Source organism: Vicia villosa, linkage group LG4, assembly GCF_029867415.1.
Source record: "Vicia villosa cultivar HV-30 ecotype Madison, WI linkage group LG4, Vvil1.0, whole genome shotgun sequence".
NCBI lineage: Eukaryota > Viridiplantae > Streptophyta > Magnoliopsida > Fabales > Fabaceae > Vicia > Vicia villosa.
In genome coordinates, this window is record NC_081183.1 from 60,345,550 (window position 1) to 60,366,844 (window position 21,295).

The 21,295-nt window shown below is 35.9% G+C and overlaps 2 protein-coding genes across 2 annotated transcripts; both read right to left on the minus strand.

Annotated features, from left to right (window-relative positions):
• Positions 1 to 4,762: 4,762 nt before the first annotated feature.
• On the minus strand, positions 4,763 to 6,310 carry LOC131597264 (uncharacterized). The gene has a single exon (XM_058869971.1). It carries the CDS (start codon positions 6,308 to 6,310, stop codon positions 4,763 to 4,765), a length of 1,548 nt encoding a protein of 515 aa, XP_058725954.1.
• A 9,785-nt stretch (positions 6,311 to 16,095) lies between these two features.
• LOC131597265 (uncharacterized) lies at positions 16,096 to 17,445 on the minus strand. Its single transcript, XM_058869972.1, has one exon. The coding sequence runs from the start codon at positions 17,443 to 17,445 to the stop codon at positions 16,096 to 16,098; it is 1,350 nt and encodes a 449-aa protein (XP_058725955.1).
• Between the last annotated feature and the right edge of the window lie 3,850 nt (positions 17,446 to 21,295).

Below are 21,295 nucleotides of genomic sequence, written 5' to 3' on the forward strand. Positions count from 1 at the left end.
TGAAAATTTGGTAATTCGTTTTCAGTGTGTCTTATAATGTATTAGATTACATTTAATATTTTGTGAATGTTAATAGAAAAATGTAATGATTTTGTTTTTAATGGAGAAATGAAATAATATTTTTTCGATATAGTATTTATTTTTATAATTTTTAAATATTTAATTACAACTTTTATATATATATATATATATACTATAAATTTCAATTGTGAGATATTGGATCGAACTCTAGTATGGTCGAACGGTAGCTTCTTGGTTCGACAGGATTAAGCATGAAGTCGAATGTTGTTCAAATGCTTGTGTCGAATATGCTAGGGTTGTTAGCAAGTTAAATTAGGTTTTAGTGTTTAAACCCTAATTTGTTAAGTTAGCTTGTCTAATAAGTTGGCTTGTGTAATGGGTCTTGCGGTAAAAGCTCATTAGTTAGTATGTTAGGTTTTATTATAAATAGCATACTAGTCTCTCATCATTGCATACAGCAAATCTTAATTTAGGGTGAGCGAGGTTATTTGTTATTCTTGTAAACTTGTAATCTTGTTTTATAAGAGAAAGTAAAAGAATACAGTTATAACCAATTCTTATGTTCTTCTTCTTCCTTGTTCTTTATTCTTCCCTTGTATTATACTTTGTTCTTGGCATTGAATTCACAACAAATTGGTGCGGTGAGCATGGAGAAGATGCCTTCAAAGTATGAGATTGAAAATTTCACCGGAGTGAATGATTTCGGTCTGTGGCGCTTGAAGCAGGGTTGCTTGGAAGCGTTGAAGGGAGAGGCAGCCATGAATGCTGAATTAACGGCAAGGGAGAAGACGACTATGATCGAGAAAGCACACAGCACAATTTTGTTGAGCCTTGGTGATAAGGTTCTCACACAGGTATCAAAGGAGACGACGACATTAGGGTTATGGGTGAAACTTGAAAGTTTGTATATGACCAAAATCGCTGGTAAATCGACTCTACCTGAAGCAACCTTTGTATTCATTCAAGATGATTGAAGAAAAAGTGTTGGCTGAGTAGTTGGATATGTTCAACAAGCTGATTCTTGATCTTGAAAATATTAATGTGAAGATCGATGATGAAGATCAAGCGTTGTTACTATGGTGCGCTTTGCCTCGATCACATGCTCACTTCAGAGAGAACTCTCGTGTATGGAAGGGAGTCCCTGACCTTTGAAGAAGTTCAATAGGCCCTGTATTCTAAGGACTTGAACGAACGAAAGGAGCATAAATCTTCGACTGTTGGTGAAGGTTTGGCCGTTAAAGGAAAATTCCTGCGAAAGGATGGTAAGTTCGGCAAGAAGAAGGGCAAAGGCCAGTCGAAGTCTTACAGTGCCGAAGCATCCGGCATTTGATGCTATCATTGTAAGAAGGATGGTCATACAAGAAAGTTGTGCCCTGAACGCCTGAAAGATCATGGAGGTAAGGATAATGGCAATGCAGCCATTGTTCGAGATGATTTCGAATCATCTCATGTTCTTGTGGTTTCAAGTAGTGACTCGAGAGAGAGTGGATTATGGATTCAGGTTGCACTTGGCACATGACTCCAAACAAAGACTTGTTCGAGGAATTATGTGATCAAGATGGTGGATCAGTACTGCTGGGAAACAACAAAGCTTACAAGATTGCAGGTGTTGGATCTGTGAGATTCAAGCTCCATGATGAGTCAATAAGGTTGTTGACTGAAGTCAGGTATGTTCCTGATTTGAAGAGAAATCTGCTTTCTCTTGGTGAATTCGACAAGAAGGGATATGTTTTCCGAGGAGAGAAAAGTATCCTAAGAGTCATGAAGGGGTCGAAGGAAGTCTTGAGAGGCGTGAAGAAACAAGGTTTGTATACCCTTGAGGCTGAAGTTGTAAGTGGTTCGACAAATGTTGCATCCACGAAACCGTTGTCGAAGACAGAAATTTCGCACATGAGATTGGGCCATGTAAGTGAAAGGGGTCTGGTCGAATTAGGGAAACAAAATCTGCTTGGTGGAGACAAAGTCAAAAAGCTGAAGTTTTGTGAACCCTGTGTACTTGGAAAATCTTGTAGAGTGAAGTTCAACAAAGGCAAACAAAGAACACATGGATCCCTTGATTACATCCATGCTGATCTTTGGGGGCCTGCAGGGTGTCCGTCACATTCAGGAGCAAGGTATTTTCTATCCATAGTTGATGATTATTCCAGGAAGTTATGGGTATTCATCCAGAAGACTAAGGATGAAAATTTTGAGAATTTCAAAAGTTGGAAGACTCTGGTTGAAAATCAGATTGGCAGGAAGGTAAAGAGGTTGAGAACTGATAATGGCCTTAAATTTTGCAATGAGGCGTTCGACAGCTTTTGTGTTGCCTCTGGTATTGCAAGGCACAGAACTACTGCAGATACTCCACAGCAAAATGGTTTGGCCGAAAGGTTTAATCGAACTATTTTGGAGAGAGTCAGATGCATGTTGACTAGTGCTGGGTTATAGAAGGTGTTCTGGGCCGAGGCTGTTTCGACAGCAACATATCTGATAAACAGATGTCCTTCGACAGCGTTAGATATGAAGACACCTGAAGAAGTATTATGTTTCAAGTATTATGTTTCTCGTGAAATTTCATCCATACACCACTCAATACACACCAAGCAATGAATCTAAACTCATGATAATTATTCATAAATCGATAGCATGTAAACTCCCAAGCCAATTCAAGAAAATAAAAATGTTTCACTTCCAGCACATCCGTGCTACGCGCCTAGAAGCATGCACTAAGTGTGCTACCTTCTGTTAAGAAGTCTGCGTGCTTTTCATTAGCGCGCTACGCGCCCTGCACACACGCGACGCACGCACTGCGAATTCTGTAACATACTACTGCGATGACAACAATCTCCCTTCTCCCATTTTCACCCAAAATCAATCCCAGTTCATATTTTATCATGAATTTCATGCTTATATCATATATACATCACATATAGACAATGATAAACATCAATACATAACTCCTAAATCACTTTCATAAATTCTAGCATAATCTGCAAAGTTAGGGTTTCACAAAATCAACATACATTCATCAAATCATATGCTATCTTCATACCCGTTCATAGAATCATACATAGAATCATTATATCAAGTTAGGTTTCACACAATTTATAAATTAACATACCAATGATGGAATAAGGTGCGACACAACAAGGGGGGTTGGATTGTGTCCCTTTTAAAATTTATCTTAGTATTTAAAAAGGTTGCCTTTAATAAGAAGAAAGTGATTAGTAATGTCTTTAGAGGTTTAAATAATTAGTGTTAATGTGTGTGATAAAATATAGTGTATGAATAATATAAGAACAAGACAATAACTAAAGAACACAAGAAAACTTATCCTGGTTCACCAACTTGGCTAGTCCAGTCCCCACACCCTGTGAGATTATCCTTTATCAAATACTTCTTACAATGGCTTTTTCTTCTATGTATTCTTAGCCTCACCAGGCTTACACTTCTGAATGGTATAGCTTACAGATAGCTTACAAAATGATTGGTTTGTATATCTATGATATACTTTGTGATCTTAGTAGGTTTACAATAAGTTCCTAAATACTCTCCATATGGCAGTGAGTATTTAAATATAGAATGTGTATGATAACTCTTAATATATTTTGATCACTGTATGGTAGTGAGAGCTAAAGATAATATATAGAGAGTATGATTGCTTTGTGAATAAAGACTTTGGTTTTCTTTGTATGCTTGTGGATATTTTCGGTGCATGAGAATGAAGCATAAGTCTTGTATTTATAGAGCAAAGCAAAGTGAGAAGGAAGTGCCGAGAGTTTCTCATGAGAAGTGCTGGCAGCTTTGGACTTGGTCTTGGCTTGACTTGGTACTGCTGACAATCTGCAAGTTCTGACATTTGACCATTTCAACAAAGACTTATTCTTGGCAAAGTAAATCTGGAGGAGTAACTCTGGGACGAGTAACTCTGGGACAAGTAACTCTGGGACGAGTAACTCTGGGACGAGTAACTCTGGAACACGTAACTCTGGGACTAGTAACTCTGGGACCATGATTCTGGAGAGTAACTCTGGGGCCATAATTCTGGAGAGTAACTCTGGGACTAGTAACTCTGGAACACGTAACTCTGGGACTAGTAACTCTGGGACCATGATTCTGGAGAGTAACTCTGGGGCCATAATTCTGGAGAGTAACTTATTTAACTTCTGAGAATCCATATGTTCTTAAAGCTTTGTTCTTTGTCAGCACAGTCTTGAATCATCATTTTAACTCTTTGTTTGATAGAGACCATAAAATATTTAGATGATAAATTGATGAAATCACTTTGGAGTTTCTTTAGATAAAATAGTTTGTAATATTCAAAACATTAACAGAATATGTTTCAACATTCTCCCCCTTTTTGAATGGTGACAAACTTTTTATTTTAATTTCTTTGAGTAAGGACTTTGAAACTCCCCCTGAAAAGATGCATACTTTGAAAGGGCAAATGCTCCCCTCAATATTAGTTCATATATAGTAAATAAATTTATCAGCATTTGAAACACATGTTGATTAGATAGCAGTTTTTTATTAATGTTTGAGGAACAATATATTAATTGATTTACATCAATATTTTGATACACAAACACAAAAAAATCCTAGAGGATTACTGCTAAATATAATGCAAAGTCCTAGTGAACTAAAGATAAATAAAGTACAAAGAACTTAAACAAGACAAAGCTTTGGTCAAAGCTTGTTCTCCCCCTTTTGTCAAACATACAAAAAGAAAGGGGGCACCAAAAGATAGAGGACGAGAAGATTAAGAACCAGATTGTTCATCATCAGATGTTGCCTCAGAAGATAATGGCAGAAATGGAAACTGAATCTGAGAGGGATCCGGAGGAGGCATTCCTGGAAACCTCGGGCATACTTGTTCAGTGACATAATCAATCCAGAATTTTTGGTAAGCCATTAACTGCTTTTGGAGAGCTGTGTAGGATCGAAGGTTGACGCCCTGATGGGGGTTAACCGTTTCAGATGAGGTTGCAGATCGAGGATAAACGGGAGGACGATTACCAATGCTGGGGAAGTTGTTAAAAAATGAGGATGTGATGGAAGTGATGGGAATCTGAGGAAGGGTATTGGAATTATCGGTGGTGTTTCTAGGAGGTGATGAGTCATACCTCGGAGCAAGCAGTGTTTGAACATTGAAGGAGTTATCATCATCTTCCTTTGGAGAAGAAAATATTGGAGAGTTTGTTTGGAAGACATAAGGATCAGGTTGTGGAACAGAAGGCATGGCGTGTGATTCTATAGGATCATCTTGTTCAGATAGCTGAACGGAGTTATTAAAAAAAGCTTCAATCTGAGCAGTGAGATCATTGGAGTCTGTATGATTGATGGAGGAGAGTTGAATTCTTCTAGGAGAAGGTTCTTTGTAGGAATTTGGAGAGTTCAGAGGTGAGGTCGTGGAGAGAGGATTTGTTGTCATAGTAGGGGAAGTGTATGTGGCAACATGGGGAATAATTGAAGTTTGTTGATTTGAAGTGGGTGGAGTTAATAATTCAGCCTCAAGCATGGATATGAGTGAGGACAGCTGAGCTGAAGCAGGAGTGTGAGGAGATATTGGTGAGGGTGGTTGATGAGCTGAAGCACTAGGAGGACTTGAGAGAAGGTTTTCAAGAGCGAAAATGTTGATCATGTCAGTGTTAGAAGTCTCTAGGGTTGGAGGACTTGAAACATTTGAGAGAGTTTCAGTTTGGAGAGAAACTGGAGCTTGAGTGATGACAACTGTTTGTGGTGAGGATTCTACTGGGATTGGTGATGTAGATGTGAGGTCAATGCATTGTGTGATTACAGGAGATTGTTTATTTGTTTCCTTTGGGTTTGGAGATACGGATTTAGAGGCATGAGGAGAGATCGGTGAGGGGTCTTGTGGGGATTCTAGGTCAGCAGTGTTTGGAAGAGCCACAGATAATGGAATGGGAGAATTTGTGGTCAGGCTGTTTGGAGAGTTAGGAGATTCAGTACCTGTTGTTAAAGGTTCAGTTGGAGCATATTGCTTAACAAGACGCCTGCGCTTTGATTTGGCCTCAGGTTTAGGTGATGGTGCACGCTTGAGTGAAGGAATTTTCATGCGCTTCAACTTGGAGGCATCCAGGATTTTGTTGATCTCGAAGGAGTCCTCATCGTCCAGAGGAACATTAAAGTGCTTGAATATTTTGGTAAGAAGCATACCATAGGGGGCGCTTCTTGCTCTAAGACCAGTGTGTTTGATATAGTTGAGCACCAAATATCCTATATTGAGAGGAGTTTTCTTTGAGAAATGATAGATAACAAGGAGGTCTTTATCAGTGATTCGTTCCATACTGCCTTTTCTTGGAAGGATAGTGTGAATGCAGAAGTTATGAATGATATGGCTGAGGGGTTCAAGGTTGGCAGACACAAAACGGTCAGTTTGATGTTTGGTGATGGAGAGTCTGTAGGATTCAATGTCTAGGTCATAAGATGAGGGTCAGTCATCATTAAAGAGATGAAGTCCATTGTTTGGGACATGCAAAATGTCGCAAAGGAGCTCTGGAGTTAGGGTTATTTGACGACCCTTTACAGATGAGATTAGTTGTGTATCACTTTCAGAGGGTTTAATAGCAGCAAAAAAATTTCTAACTAGTCTAGGGTAGAAGACATTAGAGAGTTGGAGAAAGTTGGTCCAACCTGTGGCTATTGCGAGTTCGTTTATGTCGTAACCCCAGATAGAGTAACTATCCAAGTCGACGGTTTTTCCGGCAACAATAGGGAGTGAACGCCATTTTTCATTGTAGAGAGAGCGAACATCATTATCAGAGATGAATTCTTTTGTTGAGATTTCAGATGGATGGTCATAAGCTTGGAAAGACGAGGAGACGAGAGAGGTTCCTTCGCTTGATTGAGTGGAAACGTGTGAGGAGGATGGTTTGGTGGATTGAGGAGCAGAGACGATCTGGGTTGAGGGAAGAGGAAGATTAGGGTTTTGAGATTCTTCTGTAGTTTGCTCAGAGGGAGTTGGAACGTGAGAGATGTTTGCATGTCGTGCTGAGCGACGGGTGGGAGTGGTGGGTGTTGGTCAAGAGTCAGTGGTTTTCATGGTCGTTTTTTGTCGAGTGGTGGTGGTGCGACGCTTGGTGGGTGGTTTTTCCATGGAGAGGGTTTTCTGTGTTTTGGAAGGAAGAGAGAATATAGTATCAGCAAATGGAACAATGGTAGTTATAACTTTGAATACCATTTGAAAGATTTAAGAGAGATTAAGTTGAATCATTAGAGATCGTTGGGAAGAGCAAGGATTTGATGGGAAGTTGGTAGAAGGTGTGCTGATTTGATTGGTATGGGAAGAGGCAGCTTTTTTTGTAATGATGAAGAGATATAGAGAAACGAGAAAGACAATGAGAAACCACACGTGAATTTTTGAAAACTCTAATATAGGCAATATTTTGATTAATATAAAAATCTGATATATATATTACTAAGAGCAAAAATATATATATATATATATATATATATATATATATATATATATATATATATATATATATATATATATATATATATATATATATACTCAAGAAAAACACACGTGATATATTTTTTTTATTTATTATTTAATTTTTTTTTATTTTATTACCTAATATATAAAAAAATATTTACTTAGGTATTTTGATAATAGATAATTTTGATTTTAGAAAATTAAATCTATCTTCCACTAGAGGTTTGGTGAAAATATCTGCTAATTGGTTTTCTGTATCTACAAAAATGAGTTCTATATTTTCTTTCTGAACATGATCTCTAATAAAATGATGTTTTATTTCAATGTGTTTAGATCTCGAGTGTTGAATAGGATTTTTTGACAAGTTTATAGCACTAGTATTATCACAAAAAATTGATACCTTGGAGTATTGAAGTGAGTAGTCTTCTAGTTGATTTTTTATCCATAAAATTTGTGAGCAGCAATTTGCGGCAGACACATATTCTGCTTCAGTTGTTGATAGAGCAATTGTATTTTGTTTTCTGCAAGACCATGTAATAAGAGCTTGTCCTAGAAATTGACAGGCTCCACTTGTACTTTTTCTTTCTATTTTGTCTCCAGCATAGTCAGCATCACAGTAAGCTATTAAGTTGATGTGATTTCCTTTTTCATACCATAAACCAATGTCAGTGGTACCAACGAGATATCGAAAGATGCGTTTGACAGCAGTCAAATGTGATTCCTTAGGGTCAGTTTGAAAACGTGCACAAAGACCTACTGAAAAGACAATGTCAGGTCTACTGGCAGTTAAATATAATAATGAACCAATCATACCTCGATATTCTTTTTCTGATACGGATAGTCCTTGTTCATCTTTATCAAGATTAGAAGATGGATGCATAGGTGTTACCATAATTTTTGCTTCATTCATTCCAAATTTTTTTAATAAATCTTTAATGTATTTTTCTTGACATATGAAAATGCCATTTTTGAGTTGTTTTATTTGTAAACCCAGAAAGAAGTTGAGTTCACCCATCATACTCATTTCAAATTCACTTTGCATCAGTTTTGAAAAATCATCACACATTTTTTCATTGGTTGACCCAAATATGATGTCATCAACATAAACTTGAACTATTATTAAGTCGTTTTTGTGTGATTTTTTGAAAAGAGTTGTATCAATTTTTCCTCTGAGAAAATCATTTTTAATGAGAAAAATACTAAGTCTTTCATACCAAGCTCTAGGAGCTTGTTTAAGACCATATAATGCTTTTGTTAGTTTAAAAACGTGATTAGGATGAGAATGTTTTTCAAAACCAGGTGGTTGATGAACATATACTTCCTCGTTTAGGAACCCATTTAAAAATGCACTTTTTACATCCATTTGAAAGAGTTTAATATTTTTATGAGCAGCATATGCTAAAAGAATTCGAATAGCTTCTAACCTTGCCACGGGTGCATATGTTTCATCATAATCTATACCTTCTTGTTGATTATAACCTTGAGCTACGAGTCTAGCTTTGTTTCTGATTACTTTTCCATTTTCATCAAGTTTATTTCTGAACACCCATCTTGTACCAATAATAGTTTTATCTTGAGGGTAAGGAACTAGTTTCCAAACTTGGCTTTTCTCAAACTGAGATAATTCTTCTGTCATGGCTTCCATCCAAGATTCATCTTTTAATGCATCATTGATATTCTTTGGTTCTACCTGAGATATCATTGCCATGTTATTAGAGTTATCTTTAAAGAAATTTCTAGTTCTTACCTGATCAGAGGTGTCTCCTATTATTTGTTCATGAGGATGATCAATTACACTTTTCCATCCTTTTGGAGGATTTGTTGTAGGTTGTTCAGAGTTGTTTTTAGCTTCTTGGATAATGTTCATAGTGTTGCTTGTATCTGTTGGTTGAGTGTTAGGAATTGCTTCTAAATCGGTTACTTCATCCTCGTGAGAATTTTCTAAAGCTGCAACATTTAGTTCATCAAACATAACATGCATGCTTTCTTCTACACATTGATTTTTCAAATTGTAAATTCGGTAACCTTTTGATGTTGAGGAATAACCAAGAAAGATGCCTTTGTCAGATTTTGAATCAAATTTTCCTAGAGAATCTTTGTTGTTAAGAATATAGCAATAGCATCCAAAGATATGAAAATATGAAATATTTGGAGTTCTATTTTTCCATAGTTCATAAGGAGTTTTCTTCAAAATTTTCCTTATGGTTACTCCATTTAAAACATAGCAAGAAGTATTGATAGCTTCAGCCCAGAAATATTTTTCAACATTTGATTCATTTATCATAGTTCTAGCCATTTCTTGTAAATTTCTATTTTTCCTTTCTACAACACCATTTTGTTGAGGTGTTCTTGGACAGGAGAAATTGTGAGATATACCATTTTCATCAAAGAAGGTTTTAAAGGAAATATTTTCAAATTCTCCTCCATGATCACTTCTTACAGCAACAATATTTGAGTTTCTTTCATTTTGAACTTTTTTGCAAAAGATTTTGAATGCTTCAAAAGAGTCATCTTTATTTTTTAAGAAAAGTACCCATGTGTACCTTGAGAAATCATCAACAATGACAAAGCCATATCTTTTTCCACTTAGACTTGAAGTTTTTACAGGACCAAATAAATCAATATGAAGGAGTTCCAAAGGTTTGTGTGTTGACACAATATTTTTGAATGAAAACTACTTTTGACCTGTTTGCCTTTTATGCAAGCTTCACAAATTAAGTCTTTTTCAAAATTGAGTTTAGGAAGACCTCTAACAAGATCTAATTTTGAAAGTGTTGAAATATTTTTCATACTTGTATGACCACATCTTCTGTGCCATAGCCACTTATCCTTTTCCCTAGATAAAAGGCAAGATTCAGATGAAAGATCATCTAAATAAAATGTGTAAAGATTTTTGTGCCTTTTTCCTAGAAAAAGAATTTTGTCAGAAGATGGGATTTTTACAATGCATGAATTTTGATTAAAACTAACTTCATAGCCATCATCACATAGTTGACTAATGCTAAGAAGATTGTGTTTTAATCCTTCCACATATTGCACATTGTTTATAAAGATATTACCTTTTTTACCTATGGAACCAATACCTTTGATTTTTGCTTGTGAGATATTGGATCGAACTCTAGTATTGTCGAAGGGTAGCTTCTTGGTTCGACAGTTCGACAGAGTTAAGCATGAAGTCGAAGGATTGTTCACATGCTGGTGTCGAAGTGTGCATGCTGTAGTCGAAGATGGGTCTAGCATGCAGATGTCGAAGATGCTAGGGTTGTTAGCATGTTAAATTAGGTTTTAGTGTTTAAACCCTAATTTGTTAAGTTAGCTTGTTTATTAAGTTGGCTTGTGTAATGGGCCTTGCTGAAAAAGCCCATTAGTTAGTATGTTAGGTTTTATTATAAATAGCATACTAGTCTCTCATCATTGCTAAGCTGCAAATCCTAATTTAGGGTGAGAGAGGTTATTTGTTATTCTTGTAAACTTGTAATCTTGTTCTAAGAGAAAGTGAAAGAATAGCAGTTATAACCAATTCTTGTGTTCTTATTCTCTTCCATAATTCCCTATTATACTTTGTTATTAGTATCGTTTTTCACAACAAATTGGTGCGGTGAGCGTGGAGAAGATGCCTTCAACAAAGTATGAGATTGAAAAGTTCACCGGAGTGAATGATTTCGGTCTGTGGCGCTTGAAGATGAAAGCTCTACTGGTTCAGCAGGGTTGTTTGGAAGCGTTGAAGGGAGAGGCAGCCATGAATGCAGAATTGACGGCAGCGGAGAAGACGAATATGATCGAGAAAGCACACAGCGCAATTTTGTTGAGCCTTGGTGATAAGGTTCTCCGGCAGGTATCAAAGGAGACGACGGCATCAGGGTTATGGGTGAAACTTGAAAGTTTTTATATGACCAAATCGCTGGTAAATCGACTCTACCTGAAGCAAGCTTTGTATTCATTCAAGATGATTGAAGACAAAGTATTGGCTGAGCAGTTGGATATGTTCAACAAGCTGATTCTTGATCTTGAAAATATTGATGTGAAGATCGATGATGAAGATCAAGCGCTGTTACTATTGTGTTCTTTGCCTCGATCACATGCTCACTTCAAAGAAACTCTCTTGTATGGAAGGGAGTCCCTGACGTTTGAAGAAGTTCAATCAGCCTTGTACTCTAAGGACTTGAATGAACGAAAGGAGCATAAACCTTCGACTGTTGGCGAAGGTTTGGCCGTTAAAGGAAAACTCTTACGAAAGGATGGTAAGTTCGACAAGAAGAAAGGCAAAAGCCAGTCGAAGACTTACAGTGGCGAAGCATCTGGCATTCGATGCTACCATTGTAAGAAGGAGGGTCACACAAGAAAGGTGTGCCCTGAACGCTTGAAATATCATGGAGGTAAGGATAATGGCAACGCTGCCATTGTTCAAGATGATTTCGAATCATCTGATGTTCTTGTGGTTTCAAGCAGTGACTCTAATAAGGAGTGGATTATGGATTCAGGTTGCACTTGGCACATGACTCCAAACAAAGACTTGTTCGAGGAATTATGTGATCAAGATGGTGGATCAGTATTGCTGGGAAACAACAAGGCTTGCAAGATTGCAGGTGTTGGATCTGTGAGATTCAAGCTCCATGATGAGTCAATAAGGTTGTTGACTGAAGTCAGGTATGTTCCTGATTTGAAGAGAAATTTGCTTTCTCTTGGTGAATTCGACAAGAAAGGATATGTTTTCCAAGGAGAGAAAAGTATCCTAAGAGTCATGAAGGGTTCGAAGGAAGTCTTGAGAGGCGTGAAGAAACAAGACTTGTATACCCTTGAGGCTGAAGTTGTAAGTGGTTCGACAAATGTTGCATCCACGAAACCTTTGTCGAAAACAGAAATCTGGCACATGAGATTGGGCCATGTCAGTGAAAGGGGTCTGGTCGAGTTATGGAAACAAAATCTGCTTGGTGGAGACAAAGTCGAAAAGCTGAAGTTTTGTGAACCCTGTGTACTTGGAAAATCTTGCAGAGTGAAGTTCAACAAAGGCAAACAAAGAACACATGGATCCCTTGATTACATCCATGCTGATCTTTGGGGGCCTGCAAGGTGTCCATCACATTCAGGAGCAAGGTATTTTCTATCCATAGTAGATGATTATTCCAGAAAATTATGGGTATTCATCCAGAAGACTAAGGATGAAACTTTTGAGAATTTCAAAAGTTGGAAGACTCTGGTTGAAAATCAGACTGGCAGAAAGGTCAAGAGGTTGAGAACCGACAATGGCCTTAAATTTTGCAATGAAGCATTCGACAGTTTTTGTGCTGTCTCTGGTATTGCAAGGCATAGAACTACTGCAGGTACTCCACAGCAAAATGGTTTGGCTGAAAGGTTTAATCGAACTATTTTGGAGAGAGTCAGATGCATGTTGACTAGTGCGGGGTTAACAAAGGTGTTCTGGGCTGAGGCTGTTTCGACAACAACATATCTGATAAACAGATGTCCTTCGACAGTGTTAGATATGAAGACACCTGAAGAAGTTTGGTCGGGACATCCACCAGATCTCGACAAACTGAGAGTATTTGGCTGCGTAGCCTATGCTCACATTAGGCAAGACAAGGTCGAACCTAGAGCTCTGAAATGCATGTTCATGGGATACCCTGAAGGAGTCAAAGCTTATAGGCTATGGTGCCTAGAGCCAGGTCACAGGAGGTGTATCACCAGTCGAGATGTAGTTTTCAATGAAGCTGAAATGGCTTTTAAGAAAACTAATGATGTTGGTCAAAGTACAGAAACATCTGACGAAGAGCTGGAACAGGTAGAGATTCCTGTTGAGGTGGAGCATGTTGATGCTGAATTGCATATCCCAGATGAAGTCGAAGAAGAAGCAGAAGATGCTGAAGTTGAGGAAACTGACGATGACTACCTATTGTCGAGAGATAGGTCGAGAAGAGTCATCAAGCCACCTCAGAGACTTGGATATGCAGATCTTATAGCTTATGCCTTAATCTCTGCAAGTGAGGTTCTAGACGAAGAACCTAGAGACTATAAGGAAGTTATGAGGAGTCGAAATAAGACTGAATGGCTGAAGGCCATGGATGATGAGATGAAATCTCTTCATGATAATCATACTTGGGAACTGATCAAGAAACCTGTTGGGGCAAGGTTAGTGAGCTGTAAATGGATTTTCAAAGTTAAGGAAGGAATTGAAGGAGTGACGTCGAAAAGATACAAGGCAAGGTTAGTTGCAAGGGGTTTCACTCAGAAAGAAGGTGTCGACTTCAATGATGTGTTTTCTCCTGTTGTGAAGCATAGGTCCATTCGAATGTTGCTTGCCATGGTGGCACAGTTCGATCTTGAACTGGAACAGATGGATGTGAAGACTGCGTTCTTGTATGGTGATCTAGATGAAACGATCCTGATGAGGCAACCTGAAGGGTATGTCGAAAAGGGGAAGGAAGATTATGTGTGCAAGTTAAAGAGATCTTTGTATGGGCTGAAACAATCTCCTCGACAGTGGAATAGGAGATTCGACAAGTTCATGGCACGCATAAGTTTCATTAGAAGTCAGTTCGACCACTGCGTTTACTTCAGATTTCGACCTGGTAATTCATTTGTTATTTTGTTGCTTTATGTGGATGATATTCTCATAGCAAGCAACAATGTTGAAGATGTGATGAGGGTGAAGGCTGAACTCAATAAGGAGTTCGATATGAAGGATCTGGGAGCTGCTTCCAGGATTCTTGGAATTGACATTCGAAGAGATAGAAAGAAGTCGAAGTTATGTCTATCTCAAGAGGCATATCTACGGAAGATTCTTGAAAAGTTTGGTATGTCGAATTCGAAGTCAGTTGTGACTCCAACAAACCCTCAATTCAAGCTGAGTATTGATCAGTGTCCCAGTACTGATGTCGAAAGAGCCTATATGAATAGCATCCCATATGCTAATATAGTTGGTTCTTTGATGTATGTTATGGTCTGTACTAGACCCGACATAGCATACGCAGTAAGTCTTGTAAGCAGGTACATGGCGAATCCTGGAAAGGCTCACTGGCAAGCATTGAAGTGGATTCTAAGGTACATAAATGGATCTCTAAACAGAGTCTTAATTTATGGTGGAGCCTTGGGTGAAGATAGTAAAGCAGCAATAGAAGGATATGTCGACTCTGATTATGCAGGTTGTATGGATTCTAGAAAGTCTATTTCTGGATATGTTTTCACTATGTTTGGCACAGCAATTAGTTGGAAAGCAACTCTTCAGAAGGTTGTTGCTCTATCAACCACTGAAGCGGAATATATTGCTCTCACTGAAGCTGTGAAAGAAGCATTGTGGCTTGAAGGTTTTGCGAAAGAGCTGAAACTTCAAGGTCGAGGTATCACTGTTAAATGTGATAGTCAAAGTGCAATACACCTGTCAAAGAATTCAGCCTATCATGAGCGAACTAAGCACATTGATGTGAGGTTGCATTTCGTCAGAGGAGTAATCGAGCGTGGAGAAGTCCAGGTGCTGAAGGTTTCGACTGAAGACAATGTTGCTGATATGATCACCAAGACATTGCCGAGTTGCAAGTTTTTCCACTGTATGCAGTTGATAAAGCTGCATGAAGAAAGCTAGTCTGTTCCTTGACGTTGTAGAGTTAGGTCCAAGGTGGAGATTTGTGAGATATTGGATCGAACTCTAGTATTGTCGAAGGGTAGCTTCTTGGTTCGACAGTTCGACAGAGTTAAGCATGAAGTCGAAGGATTGTTCACATGCTGGTGTCGAAGTGTGCATGCTGTAGTCGAAGATGGGTCTAGCATGCAGATGTCGAAGATGCTAGGGTTGTTAGCATGTTAAATTAGGTTTTAGTGTTTAAACCCTAATTTGTTAAGTTAGCTTGTTTATTAAGTTGGCTTGTGTAATGGGCCTTGCTGAAAAAGCCCATTAGTTAGTATGTTAGGTTTTATTATAAATAGCATACTAGTCTCTCATCATTGCTAAGCTGCAAATCCTAATTTAGGGTGAGAGAGGTTATTTGTTATTCTTGTAAACTTGTAATCTTGTTCTAAGAGAAAGTGAAAGAATAGCAGTTATAACCAATTCTTGTGTTCTTATTCTCTTCCATAATTCCCTATTATACTTTGTTATTGGTATCGTTTTTCACAACATTGCTTTATCATTGTTTCCAAAGGTTACAGTTCCTCCTTCTTTATTTTTGAAAGAGACAAAACTTTCCCTATCTCCAGTCATATGTCTTGAGCAGCCACTGTCCAAGTACCAAGGCTTTTTCTTGAGGGTCAGAAGACATTCCTGCATTATGTGTTAGTAATCTTTTAGGTACCCATATTTCTTTGGGTCCTTTGTTGTTAGAAATATGATAATTTGATATATTGGTTTTCTTTTTGAAATAACAATGTTTTTCAAGATGATTGGTTTTCTTGCAATAACAACATTTTGGTTTGATAATGTTTTTCTCCTGTAAAATAGTTTTTTCTTTTGTTTGAGTCTTGGTTCTATTTTTATTTGGAAGAAAAAAATTCTCATAAATCATTTGATTTTCAGATTGTTTAAATCCTAATCCAGCTTTATCAAAGACCCCTGATTGAGATCCCATTATTTTTTGAAATGTTTCAGTAGATTTTACAAAGGAGGTTATATCTTTGGTGAGAGTTTCTACTTGATTTTCAAGACTTTAAATTTTATCTTGATTGTTAAGAGGTTTGATTTTTTCATTAATAACTTTCTGATGTAATGACAAATAAGAATATGCCTTTTGTAACTCCTTAATGGTTTCTAAATGTTTTAAGTTAGATTTTATTAGATCTTCTTTTTCAGTTTTAAGAGTATGAATTTGTTCTTTTTGAAATAAGCATTTTTGAGTTAAGATATTTGAATCTTCTAATAGGTTGTCAAATAAAATTCCTATATCTTTGCAAGTATAACAGGAGTTTAGTGTACTTACCTCTTCAGAATCGGAGTTAGTCATCAGGCATAGGTTAGCTTCCTCATCTTCAGCTTCAGAGTTAGAGTTCTCTGAGTCATCCCATTGTGCAAGCATAGATTTCTTTTTAGAGGAAAAATTCCTATGAGTTTTGAGTGGGCATTCTGTTTTGAAGTGTCCAAGTTTGTTGCATCCATAACATGTAATCTTGCTTTTATCAATCTCAGGTTTCTGGTAATCTTTCCTGGGTTGAAATGACTTTCTGTTTTGATTTCTTTTTAAAATCATTTGTTGAATTCTTCTAGAGATTAAAGCCAAATCATTTTCATCCTCAGATAGAAATCCGGTCTCTTCTTCAGTTATTCCTTGTGAGGTGGAGATTTGAGATGCAGAATTATGAGAGGTTTTAAGAGCTATCATTTTACCTTTTCTTTGTGGTTTATCTTCATTGAGGATACTTTCATGAGCACGAAGAGATCCTATAAGTTCTTCAACTTGTAGAATCTTTAGATCTTTTGCTTGTGAGATAGCTGTTACCATAGGTCTCCAAATCTTTGGGAGACATCTTAGAATTTTTCTAATTCTTTCATGAGCAGAATAAGCTTTTCCCAGTGATCTTAGTTCATTGACAATTATAGTGAATCTAGAGAACATTTCATCTATGGTTTCTTCTTCCTTCATCTCAAAGGTTTCAAATTTCCTGACTCCTAGATCAATTCTTTCTTCTTTAACATGATTTGTTCCTTCATGATGTATTTTGAGAGCATCCCAGATTTCTTTGGCAGTTGTGCATTCTTCTATCCGGTCGTATTCTTCCCTGCTAAGAGCACATGATAATATAAATTGAGCTTTAGATTTTAGTAGTACCTTGTCGTTTTCTTCTTTTGTCCATTGTGACTGAATTTTTGGAACTGACGCAACTGTGTCTGTTGCAGTAGTCATTGGTGTGTAGTTGCCATTTTCAACCATAGACCACATGTTGTTATCTTGAGATAGTAGAAACAATCTCATCTTACCTTTCCAGTAGTAGTAGTCAGAACCATTAAAGTAAGGAGGCCTATGTGATGATCCTCCTTCAGCTATAAACTTTGTATCAGCCATTTCCTGTTTGATCGATTAACTCTAACACGGTTAAGTGTTCTGTATATTCAGAGCCCGGAGCTCTGATACCAATTGATGGAATAAGGTGCGACACAACAAGGGGGGTTGGATTGTGTCCCTTTTAAAATTTATCTTAGTATTTAAAAAGGTTGCCTTTAATAAGAAGAAAGTGATTAGTAATGTCTTTAGAGGTTTAAATAATTAGTGTTAATGTGTGTGATAAAATATATTGTATGAATAATATAAGAACAAGACAATAACTAAAGAACACAAGAAAACTTATCCTGGTTCACCAACTTGGCTAGTCCAGTCCCCACACCCTGTGAGATTATCCTTTATCAAATACTTCTTACAATGGCTTTTTCTTCTATGTATTCTTAGCCTCACCAGGCTTACACTTCTGAATGGTATAGCTTACAGATAGCTTACAAAATGATTGGTTTGTATATCTATGATATACTTTGTGATCTTAGTAGGTTTACAATAAGTTCCTAAATACTCTCCATATGGCAGTGAGTATTTAAATATAGAATGTGTATGATAACTCTTAATATATTTTGATCACTGTATGGTAGTGAGAGCTAAAGATAATATATAGAGAGTATGATTGCTTTGTGAATAAAGACTTTGGTTTTCTTTGTATGCTTGTGGATATTTTCGGTGCATGAGAATGAAGCATAAGTCTTGTATTTATAGAGCAAAGCAAAGTGAGAAGGAAGTGCCGAGAGTTTCTCATGAGAAGTGCTGGCAGCTTTGGACTTGGTCTTGGCTTGACTTGGTACTGCTGACAATCTGCAAGTTCTGACATTTGACCATTTCAACAAAGACTTATTCTTGGCAAAGTAAATCTGGAGGAGTAACTCTGGGACGAGTAACTCTGGGACAAGTAACTCTGGGACGAGTAACTCTGGGACGAGTAACTCTGGAACACGTAACTCTGGTACTAGTAACTCTGGGACCATGATTCTGGAGAGTAACTCTGGGGCCATAATTCTGGAGAGTAACTCTGGGACTAGTAACTCTGGGACGAGTAACTCTGGAACACGTAACTCTGGGACTAGTAACTCTGGGACCATGATTCTGAAGAGTAACTCTGGGGCCATAATTCTGGAGAGTAACTTATTTAACTTCTGAGAATCCATATGTTCTTAAAGCTTTGTTCTTTGTCAGCACAGTCTTGAATCATCATTTTAACTCTTTGTTTGATAGAGACCATAAAATATTTAGATGATAAATTGATGAAATCACTTTGGAGTTTCTTTAGATAAAATAGTTTGTAATATTCAAAACATTAACAGAATATGTTTCAACAACCAATTCCACAACAAAACTCATGAATAGTAATCTCCCAACCTAAAATCATGCATTTTCTAACCCCACATACATTACCCAATTATATCTATCTATAATCACTTGGATTCACACCCTTACCTTGAATCTCTAGTCCTTCCTCTTCAAGAATCTCCAATTTCCTTTCCTTTCTCTTCTTTCTTCTATTCCCTTTCTCTCTAGCCTCTTTTTTTTTTCTCAAAAAATTGTTATGTATCTAAAAACCTAATTTTCCTTACTAACTCATTTTAACATATTGGGCTTAATCCACCTAATTCTATATTCTAATTAATTAGGCTCATTACTAGATATATATACTAGCATTCACATACTCACTTAATTAATTAAATAACACACATATTCAAATAATCACCAAAACATAACAAATAATTACTTATCACACACATAATAATTAATAACATAAACGTCAAATAATTAAATAAGGAAATAAAAATCGGGTCGTTACAGCACATCTCGTCTACACTAGACTGTGCTTATGGGGAAACTATTTCAACCCAGTCCGCAACCATTATCTCGACCTAAAGAGGTTTGAAGCCCAATAAAATAATTGACATTCATACTAATATATCCTAATGGTGTTAGACCAATGACAGTTGGGTATAAAATACTATATCCATAGATGTAAATCAAAGGAATTTTCTAGGACCTTAAGAACAAGCTAGACCTCCTTTAGAAAAGCACATGATATGGGCAACTGATTGAAGAAGGGCTATCAGATGACAAAACTAAATAAATTCTAACATCTATCTATTCGTTCAAAGATTGATGGCCTCCAAAAACTCTAGAAACCCCATACGTTAAATCAAGGTACACAAAAACTACTAACCTAAATACCTTTCACTTTTGATAGTCTAATCACTAACCTTTTGCATTGGAGTATTTGCAGGTACCCTTCTTCATGCTAATAGCGATAGATCATAGAGGGTCCATATTCCCGAAGTTGTTTGTAGTTGACAGTATTCCCGATAAAAAAGTGATTGATTCCTGACTAGAAGGATCACACACGAAATTGAGAAGCACCAGCCTCCATGAAAATCTTCTTCAAACAACCAAGTACACCAAATCTTTTATTGATTCTTGATCAATCCTATCGTTTAAATTTCCAAAGCATTAGAAAGCCAAATCGTATCATAGAAATGTGCCGCTGAGTAAGTTTTTCAAGTAGTTATGTTATGATTCATTCTAAAATTCTTGGCCTTTATTATTGAGTAAAATTATTATTTAGTAAAAATAAAAATAAAATTAATATTAATATTAAAAATATTATTTATGAGTTGTGTGGTTTATATTAAAATTATGAAAAATGATATCCTTACACCAATTTCATACACCTACATCCAATACACTGTTCACAAATACATGAACAGTGTTTTTTATTATTATTTTAACTTTTTAATTTATTTTCTTATTTTTTAAAAATTACTCTGGTTAATGAAATATCAAAACTTGGTTAATACAATTTAGAGTTTGGTTAATATATATTATGACATAACCAAATAGTTTTAAGTTATATAGTGAAGTTGGTTAATTGAGTGTTATAAATTGGTTAATATAATTCATAATTTGGTTATCAAGTGTTCTGATATCAAAGATTAAATCTTACGTAGTAAACTAACTTTGGTTAATATTATGTATAGAGTTAAAAGGTAGTGCACTGACAATGTAAAATAATTTTATAGTGTCATCCAATAAAATATCATAAATGTGTCATGTCATTAATTATTTTTAAATAAAAAAATGGTTTAATTAAATACATGGGTGGTGATTGGTTGACAGTGTAAAAATATTTTACACTGTCAGTGCATCACCCCTTTTTTCTTATGTATAAAGTTGGTTAATACAATTCATAATTTGGTTAATGAGTTCTCCAACATAAAAAAAATTAAAGAGTAAAATAAAGTTGGTTAATACATTTATAATTTAGTGTCAGAATATGGTTAATAGTATCTTTACTTGCTTGGACACTTTATGTATTTTATTTCTCATCATTATGTATTTAATATTATTTTTATTATTTATGTTTTTTAAAATTTACTATATTTTTATATATTAATTATAATTGAATTAATTAATTTAATAGATTCAAAATGTTGTGTAAATAAAATAATATAAATCGGTGGAGTCAAATATATATATATATATATATATATATATATATATATATATATATATATATATATATATATATATATATATATATATATATATATATATATATATATATATATATATATATATATATATATATATATATATATATATATATATATATATATATATATGGAACATATTAAGTGAGAGTTTTTTAAATGAGAGATGAGAGTAAGAAATATCAACCATTCGATTCATCAAGAGAGAGAATGTTAATACATTAATGAGGCTATTAATTTCTCTCTCTTGATAAATTCAATGATTGATATTTCTTTCCCTCTTCTCTCATTTAAAAATGCTCTCACTTGATATGCTCCATATATATATATATATATATATATATATATAT

Bases quoted from the DNA above. Each gene is read 5' to 3' on its own strand.
- LOC131597264 (XM_058869971.1), bottom strand. From the start codon at position 6,310: ATGGAACGAATCACTGATAAAGACCTCCTTGTTATCTATCATTTCTCA.
- LOC131597265 (XM_058869972.1), bottom strand. From the start codon at position 17,445: ATGGCTGATACAAAGTTTATAGCTGAAGGAGGATCATCACATAGGCCT.